Source organism: Coturnix japonica, chromosome 1 (assembly GCF_054131305.1).
Source record: "Coturnix japonica strain WE chromosome 1, WE-NBRP24, whole genome shotgun sequence".
Classification (NCBI taxonomy): domain Eukaryota; kingdom Metazoa; phylum Chordata; class Aves; order Galliformes; family Phasianidae; genus Coturnix; species Coturnix japonica.
Window position 1 is genome coordinate 71,548,288 of NC_140663.1, and position 9,216 is coordinate 71,557,503.

At 47.4% G+C, this 9,216-nt stretch overlaps 1 protein-coding gene across 1 annotated transcript; it reads left to right on the forward strand.

Annotated features, from left to right (window-relative positions):
- Nucleotides 1–231: 231 nt before the first annotated feature.
- On the forward strand, nucleotides 232–8,231 carry LPAR5 (lysophosphatidic acid receptor 5). The gene is made up of 2 exons (XM_015873169.3): nucleotides 232–1,341; nucleotides 6,812–8,231. The coding sequence occupies exon 2, from the start codon at nucleotides 6,939–6,941 to the stop codon at nucleotides 8,049–8,051; it is 1,113 nt and encodes a 370-aa protein (XP_015728655.2). The 5' UTR covers nucleotides 232–1,341; nucleotides 6,812–6,938; the 3' UTR covers nucleotides 8,052–8,231.
- Nucleotides 8,232–9,216: the final 985 nt, after the last annotated feature.

A 9,216-nucleotide genomic window follows, 5' to 3' on the forward strand; every position in this document is an offset into this window, starting at 1 on the left:
GAATGACGGGGTACCTTCTCTCCCCCTGTAAGCCAAGCCCTCGAGGGGCAGTTGGGCCCAGAAGCAGGTTGTTCATGCTATGTGAGAGCCGCTGAGGTGAGTGATCCCTTGTGGGGTGAGGGATGCTGTGGGGCTCCTCTGACACTAATGGTAATGGCTGGCATGTGTGTGTGTGCAAGCAGTGAGGGGTGAGAGGGAGGGGAAAGGCCCTGCAGACAGCAATAGGGACTTTTTGCAAAGGGGGAAGCCCCTGCCCCCAGTTATCTGCAAGCCTTTCATGGTACAGAGCCATGACACAAACAGCCGTGAGAACAAAAATCCCAGCAATGAGGAAGTGAGAAAGGGGTCTGGTTGAAAGAGAGAGACACTAAAACAGGTGAGATCAGCATTTTGGGTGCCACCGTCCCCTCTGAGGGTGTACAAGCAGCAGAAAGTTGTATATTCCTCATTGCGCCGCTCCCTGAATGAGGCAGAACAAGGGGCACAGGGTGTGAGAAAGTTAAACACGGGCTGTGCCAGCTGACAGGTGGATGAGCTGGGAGCCCAGGGCACGGCTCCTTGTGTTGGGACAGCAGGCAGCAGCTGTCCTGGGGAAGGACATGGGGAGTGGGGAGTGCCCCATGACTTCCATTCTCATTCGGTGTGCTAGGAACTGCAAAGCAAAAGCAAGTCACCAGGAAGCAGCTGTGCCAGGCGGTACTGAGTCCCCAGTGTCCTGCTACTCCAGCCTTCATGCTCTGCTAGCACTGCACCTTCTAAGGACAGGGATGCTTGTAGCCTTTGCCTTCTGCAGACAGTGACACCCCTGCAGAGCTGGGTTATTTTGGGACCCTGCCGCTCACAGCCTGTGTGCCTGCACAAGCTCTCACTTCCCGTATTTCACTTCAAACTTCTGTCTGGCAACATCATAGGGAAGGGGATGTTGTACTTTTTCCTCATCAGCTGTGGGGGTGGCCGTGTTAGCATAGTAGCAAAGAACAACTATCTGGCGTTCGGACCTAGCACATGCCTCCTCAGCTGTGAGTGCACCTGGGTGTTGTTCTTTCACATTTGCGCTTACTGTCATAGGATCATGCTTCAAAGTTCATGCTTTGTGGCCAGAATGAAGTGTGTCAGGAAGTGAGAGAGAGGAGAGATGAGCTGCAGCTTGCAGACATAGAGCCAGCTGCGGCACAGCGGGGACAGCCGAGATTTGGGTAAGCAAGTGCCCTAAGAGCCTGCTAACTCGTATTGTGATTCAAGCTGCTGTCCTGGTGCCCAAATGAACCAAAAACTTTTGCTGCGGCAGAACCGATCAGACACCAAGCCCACATGCACCCTTGGCTTTTCTCCTACAAAGAGGTAAGTGGGACAGAGGCAGCTTGCTAGCTGGATGGCACAGGTCTGGGGGCTTGGAGCACGTGCTGACACAGATGACTGTAGGGTATCCAGAGAACCCTCTACACCTCTGCAGTCACAGAGGTGAATTGAGTGGCAAATCCCAGAGTTTACTGAAACTTAGGCTTCCTTGGGGTCCTGCAATGCTAAGAGTGTGGGGAGCCTGCAGAGTTTGCTTGCCATGTTGCCTGCACTGGAAGTCCTCTTCCACAGGCCCTTAGGGGGCAAGGATGGGTGATACCTCTGCAGAGCTGCAGTGCCAGCAAGACCCCATCTTGTGGGTTGTATAGCTTTGAGCCCAGTCTTGAATGCTAGCTTCCACTATTCTAATCACTGTCATAATCTAACTTCATATTTAGAGAAAGAAAGGTGAAAATTAAGGCTTAGATACCACCCAGAGTGAGTAAAAATAATTCATAAATATTCATAATCATCTACCAAAAATCTGCTTCAATTTCTAATTTCTATGTGGGTTGTTTTTTGAAGTCTAGCACATTCTTTGTTATTTATTTCCTCTTGGCAGCAGATCTACTAAACCAGCTTGTGCAATTTGTGTTCTCATCTGCACCACTCTACTCTTTTGCCACTCAACTCTGTGTTCTCTGCCTGCATCCACAGGCAGCTTCAGGGTGCACCAGGGATTACATGACAAATCACTCCCAGAGACAGTGACCCTGTGGCATGCTTGGAAAGATTTTCTAGCTCTCTTTTTTTCACCTCATCTCTCTACCCCACACATAACTATTCTGCTCTCATGACTATGGAGTACCGTATCCATGTTGGGACCCTCAGGACAAGAAAGATTGCAGAGCTGTTAGACCAGGTCCTGGAGAGGGCCACAAAGATGATCAAAGGGCTGGAGCACCTCTCCTGTAAAGAAAGGTTGAGGGGAAGGTTACTGGGGAGGCTCATAGCCTGTGGCTTGGACAGGTACAGAAAGGGTGAAGAACTGATTGGATGGCTGGGCCCAGAGAATGGTGGTGAATGGAGTTAAATCCAGTGACTGGTCATGAGTAGTGTTCCTCAGGTGTCACTACTGGGACTCAACCTCTTTAATATCTTGATGATCTGAATGAGGGGATTGAGTATATCTTCAGTAAGTCTGCAGCTGATACCAACTTAGGAGGACATGCTGATCTGCCTGGGGGTAGGAAGGCCCTATAGAGGGAACAGGACAGGCTGGATCACTGGGCTGAGGCCAAGTGTATGAGCTTTAACACAGTCCTGCACTTTGGCCAGAACAACCCCAGGTAGTGCTTCAGGCTTCGAGCAGAGTGGCTGGAAGACCAGTGCAGAGGAATAGGACTTGTGGGTGTTAGTTGACAGCTGGCTGAACATGAACCAGCAGTGTGCCCAGGTGGCCAAGAAGGCCAATAGCATCCTGGCTGGTATCAGAAGTAGTGCAGTCAGCAGAAGCAGGGAGGTGATTTTTTCCTCTGTACTGAGCTCTGGTGAGGCCACACCTGGAGGATTGTGTTCAGTTTTGGGCCCCTCACTACAAGAAAACACTGAGGCCATGGAACGTGTCCAGAGAAGGGCAATGAAGCTGGTGAGAAGCCTGGAGCACAAGTCTTATGAGGAGCGACTGAGGGAACTGGATTGTTCAGGCTAGAGGAGGCTCAGAGGTAACCTTATGGCTCTCTACAACTGCATGAAAAGATATTGTAGGGAGGTGGTGGTCAGCCTCTTCTCCTATGTAATGATGGATAAGGCTAGAAGGAATGGGAAGGTTTGGCTTGGATATTAGGAATATTTCTTCTCTGAAAGAGCTGTCAGGTGTTGGAACAAGCTGCCCAGGAAGGTGGTTGAGTTGTCTGTCCCTGGAGGTTTTCAGCAAGCATGTGGATGTCATACTAAACAACATGGTTTAGTGGGCAATACTGGTGGCAGGTAGATAGTTGGACTAAATGATCTTAGAGGTCTTTTCCAACCTTAACGATTCAATGATTCTATGATAAGTTGGGCTTGTTCAGCTTGGAGAAGGTCTGGGGAAACTTCACTGCAAGCTTAACAAATATAAAGGGGGGTTATAAGAGAGACATCCCATCATTTAAAATGTCTAAGGCCAAGATGGAAGGGCCTTTGAGCAGTGTGATCTAGTGAAACATGTTCCTGCCCATGGCAAGCAGCTTGGACTAGATGATTATTAAAATCCCCTCCACCAGCAAACCATTCTACAATAAACAATTCTATAATGCTGTGGTACTTCATTATTTTTGTGGTGTTAGGTAAATAAGGCTCAGGTAAGGGACTGTGAGGAGAGAAAATACCAAGGCCCAGGCAGAGTCATCTCATCTAACCTCACCTCAGGCATGCCTGCCTGTTCCAGCCTCCATAAGGAAGTATAGCTAGGGTTTTCCATCCTGCGCAAGGAAACCCAAGTCACAAACTCAAAGATTTGTTGTCAAACAGCTTTTTTTGCTGCCTATGACAAGAGGTGCTTGCCTTGGGGCTGACTTGTACCTCATCTTCTGCTGGTGCCCTGACATCACAGAGCAGCCTGGCCCAAAGCCATTGGGAGCACCTCATACCAGCCAGGGCCCTGAGCAGCTCCTGAGCACTTACTGGAGGCATGTGAATGACTGTGGTCCCTATAGGGTGGTCACAGGAAGGTGTATGTGGGAGGGGGTTGTGACACATTCACTTTAACTGGTTTCCAGCCTGTTTACCAACCCTTTATCATCATGTTTTCCTCTCTCTTCACATAGCACTGCCCCCATCTCACACCTCTACCAGCAGCTCTTCCTCCCTCACCAGTGTTCCTTCCTTTTAGTTTCTTCTGCTCCTCCGTTGCAGAAGTTTCTTAGTGCATGTGCATGGTTGCTTGTACGTCCACGTTATTTCCCATGCTCCCCACCAGAGCAAGAACATGAGTAACAAATTCATTGTCTACCTGAAAGTGTGATAGGAAGGGCTGTCGCAGTTTGACTCTTTTCTGTCTCTACTGGGTGAAGGGCTGTGGGCAATTTGCAGTGTGAGGTAAGACGCTTCCTTCATCTCACAGGCCACCTAAGGTCAGCTGCCAAATAGGAAGTTCCTTCAGGATTTTGAGCATCTCATCACATGGATGATTCCTGTAGCAGAGCACTGCAGTGAAAGTATCTCTTTGGTTGCTTTGCTTCTGTTGCTCGTTCGTGTTGTGCTACCATTGCCCCCATGCACAGCTGATGACTTGAGACCACTCGGCGACTTTTACATAGAGCAATGAGTACTTGAGGCTCTTTTAGAGATATCCACAGTGAATGTGGCTTGTGAAACATTAGCCATCAATTGAACTAGTTCCATTGCTTCTGCCTCCCTACCACCAGCCTGCTATATCAGGAGATTTCCTCTTCAGTGACGAGCAGTCAAAACAGTACCTCTAGTGCTCTGGAGAGGAACATTCTGCTCCCACAGCTTCCTCTTTTCCAAAGAGGAATTGCATCTTGTGCTGGGGCTCTGACACTGATTGCAGTATCCATTACGTCAAATTTGAGGCTATCACCCTATCTTTACTAACATCAGCATTAGTCTCTAGTAAATCTCAGCTCATGGATACTTGCTGCTGTGCTTCTATCCACCCACAAGAAAAAAAAATCAAACGCTTTCAAGAAAAGAAAAAGAAATCTGTTTCTCACACTACCGGTTCAGAACTCCGCTATCTGGTGTCTCAAAGGCTTACAGGCTAAATACCTAAAGAAAGAGCATTCAGAAAAAGGAAAAGGTGATGGCAAGTAAAAAACCCAACAGATTTATTACACTGCTGTTCCTGACAGGAAAATCTGGGAGATTTCAATGGCTGAAACCTTCCTTGAGGGGAAATCCATCAAAGGACTGTCTGTGAGCAAAATGCTGTTAAGAAGGGTTATAATGCAGTATGATGAAATAAGCACTTAGTAAATCTCTGAAACCACATGGCTCTTACCCCAGTGGTCTAAAAACAACAACTTAAGGAGTGACTGCACTGTTCTTACATTATTCCTTCATCGTCCATTATTTGAAACAATACTCATAGGTAAACCACTGATCTCACATACTATGGCCTACACTTATCTATTGCATTGTTTAGAGGCATTTCTTGAATAACAGCTGACAAAAATGGTTTGTCTATGCAGACAAGTTGCCTTCACCTGGCTGGCTGGACTGGGCACAGGTGCTGGAGCAGGATGTGTTTTTTCAAGGAGCCTCAATCTCACTCAGTTTGTCTCAGTTGAGACACAGTCCCTGGTCTATTCAGTCTGCAGTCATTACAGAGTTTCCATTCTAGCAAAAGTAGGTGTGTCTCCCTTGAGTTTGTGTTTTTGAAGCATCTAATGGTTGTACTGAAAACCAACATCTCTAGCATATTTGCCTTTTCTTGTCGGATCATTTTATCCTGTAAACCTAAGCAAGTTTACAACACAAAATTGTCAATCATTTATAAAGAAAGGTGAAAGCCGCTCAAATACATCTCAACAATACATTGAAGTACCACTAAGAAAGCTGCTTTGGAGGTGGACCTGTGCAATGACACAGAAGGATGTCAGGCGATCTGATAACTCTCAGCTTGTCATCCCTGCTCACTCATATAGGTGTTTACATTGTCTAACACATGGATGGAACTGAGATGAATGTCCTGGTCCCATTTGCACTCGCATTCCTAGAAAATATGAGTCAAATTGCTAGATTTCCCTGGCCCTTTGCACCTATCTACCACAGTTCATTCATTTTAGTCAAGCCCTTAGCTGGGATTCAGATTTACATGGGTTATTTCACTTAAGAGAACTAGGGTGGAGTTGAGTCTAGTAGCAGTGTCATTCTTTTTATCTATAATCAATGTACAAAGTCCTGTTTTTCTGATACAAAATGACCATGAAGTTATTATCTTTTAAGTTCCAGCCAGCCAGCATTTTTTCCCTCTATGTGTGTGCCCTCTTCTCCTCTCTCCCTCCCCCCTCCCCCTCCCTCTCCTCTCCTCTCCTCTCCTCTCCTCTCCTCTCCTCTCCTCTCCTCTCCTCTCCTCTCCTCTCCTCTCCTCTCCTCTCCTCTCCTCTCCTCTCCTCTCCTCTCCTCTCCTCTCCTCTCCTCTCCTCTCCTCTCCTCTCCTCTCCTCTCCTCTCCTCTCCTCTCCTCTTCTCTCCTCCTCTCTCCTTTCCTTCTCCTCCCCCTTCTCCTCCCCTTACCTTCCCCTTGCCCTTCCCTTCTACTTTCTGTGCATTCCTTTGTTTTGTCCCTTGCTTGCATGCATGTGCTCACAGCACTAATTGAAACAATGTGCATTTTCTGAGGCATGTGCAAGATTCTGCGCAACTGAATCTGTTGTCTGTTTTCTGTATTCTGCCATTTAACCTCTCACTTTTCTACTGTGTATTTTACTCATTCTGTTTCTTTATGAGTTCTTGCAACAGAAGACAATATGGTGGGATTTTGATCTTGAAAGAGATTTCCCCTTTCAACTTAACTTTTCTTTCTGCAGATGAAGAGAACAACCTGTCCACAGCTTCCTTGAGGAATGACTTCTCTCAGTGACATTCTTTGGGCCTCCTTAGATCTTCAGTTGCCTCAGCCATCCCACTGAGATCCTCTCCTTATCCCTGTTGGGTATGTCAGCTGCCAATGTGTCTCAGCCATGCAAGGATTACAGCTTCTACCACAAACTCCTCCTGCCTGGCTACATTCTGATATTCATCACAGGCTTGACACTGAATGTGGTGGCCCTGTGGATATTTGTTCGCTACCTGCGCCTGAAATCAGTGGTGATGATCTACATGTTCAATCTGGCCATGAGTGACCTCACCTTCACCCTCCCTCTACCACTGCGGCTCTACTACTACTTCAACCATGAGTGGCCCTTTGGCAACACCCTGTGCCAGGTCTCTGGCTCTGTCTTTCAGATCAACATGTACGGTAGCTGCATATTCCTCATGTGCATCAACCTGGATCGCTATATTGCCATTGTGCACCCACTTCGCTGGCGGCACCTGCGGCGTCCCAAGGTGGCCAGGCTACTTTGCCTGGTGGTCTGGGTCGTGATCCTTACGGGCTCCATCCCCACAGCCATAGTCCATAAGCAAAACCACTGTGAGTCACATAACCAGACTACTTACCTGTGCTTTGAAAGCTTTAGTGACGACATGTGGCAGAAAAACCTCTTCCCTCTGGTTATCCTGGCTGAAATCCTGGGTTTTCTCCTGCCTCTGACCTCTGTGACATACTGTTCTATTCAGATCTTTCGGGAGCTCTGTCAGGCCAGACAGCCTAAGACACTGCGGCAGCAGAAGACAGTTCGTCTCCTCTTGGTCAATCTGGTTATCTTCGTCATATTCTTTGTACCCTACAATACTACTCTGGCTGTATATGGTTTGATAAAGGCCAGGGTGATTGATGTCGAGAAGCAAATGCAGACCTTTGTGCGTGAGGTGCTAATTGTGACAATGATGCTGGCCAGTATGAACTGCACACTGGACCCCCTGATCTACTATTTCAGTACCGAAGGTTTCCGTAACACCTTTAAGAAACTGCGTCGGGGACAAACCTGGCACTCAGATATAGGGATGATTAGGAGTCAGGTTGTGGAACAAAAGTCAACCCGAAAACCTTCTGCCTCAGCAGAAAAACAGTTACCATCTGAAAACTTTCACTGCCCCAGTGAATCTGTGCCAGCACTTCCTACTACAGTATTTTTGAATGGCCCTATTGAGGACTCGGAAATTTAACCACAGAAAGCTCCATTGCTGAGTTTCAGAGTGGCCCATTCAATAATTACATCAAGGCTGTGGAAAGCAGCTCAGTGTTACTTAGCCAACTCAGAGAGCAAGGCAGGCTATACGTGAGTGAATGTGGTGAGACAGAGCTGAAGGATTAAAAGCTGTTTTCAATAAACACAGATACATTGATGACATGGTCCCAACTTGATTCTTTTGGTACAGGAGTGTAGTGCTCTTGCAGAAAGTAGATCCCTAACTGCACAGTAAGTCACAGACCTTAGCAAAGCAGGGTCACCAAATGTGATTGTGTAGCGGTATGCACACACATGCAGCACAGTGACTACACATTTCCCTCAAGCAGAAGAGCTTGGGGAACACTAGCACACTTGAGAATACAGCCAGCATTCACAATGGCCCCAGAAAAAGGAAAATGCCAGTACTGCTGGCATATCTGAAGAACACACTGACATTTGTGCTTTGCACTTTCTTGTCACTTGACTGCAAAGTGATTGATTTCAGGTCTGGGTGATTTTCAGAGTCAAAGAGAAATGATGTCACAGACTGAGGTTGCAGTGAAGTGTATTTGCTTGCACTGTTTGTACAAGCTTCTCGGCCCACACTGTATGCTAAAGCCATATAAATCTGCCCAGAGGAGAGAGACCCAGTTATCCACTGGTCTTGTCAGAACCCCCCATTACTCTCTCCTGCTTGTGACCAGTGGCTGCCTTCCCACCAGCACTGTAGCTGAGCCTCTCTTCGGTTTCCAGCATAGCTCAGATCACCCCAGAGCTGGTTCGTTGTAGTATATATGAAGATGGGGTTTGTTGTTGATGTTCTTATAAAGAAATGATTAGGGAAGCTGGTGAGAAATGTTGTTCAGAGTTAAGTTCATATGCTTAGACAACCTTCTGAATTAGAAATATGAACCAATGTTGTTCAGAGTTAAGTCCATATGCTTAGACGACCTTCTGAATTAGAAATATGAACCACGTTACAAGTCCCTGCCTAGTGACTCCTGGGTAGAGTGTACAGATTGCAGACCTGCCCTGGTGACAAGGCAGATCCAAGTTCATCCCAGGAAGTCAGCGCGTCAGCACTGGAACCAGGCCTGGAGCAGTCACAAGGGTCAGCCTCAGGCCAGTGAGTGCAAGACAAGCCCACAGTGACAAGGTCT

Bases quoted from the DNA above. Each gene is read 5' to 3' on its own strand.
- LPAR5 (XM_015873169.3), top strand. From the start codon at position 6,939: ATGTCAGCTGCCAATGTGTCTCAGCCATGCAAGGATTACAGCTTCTAC.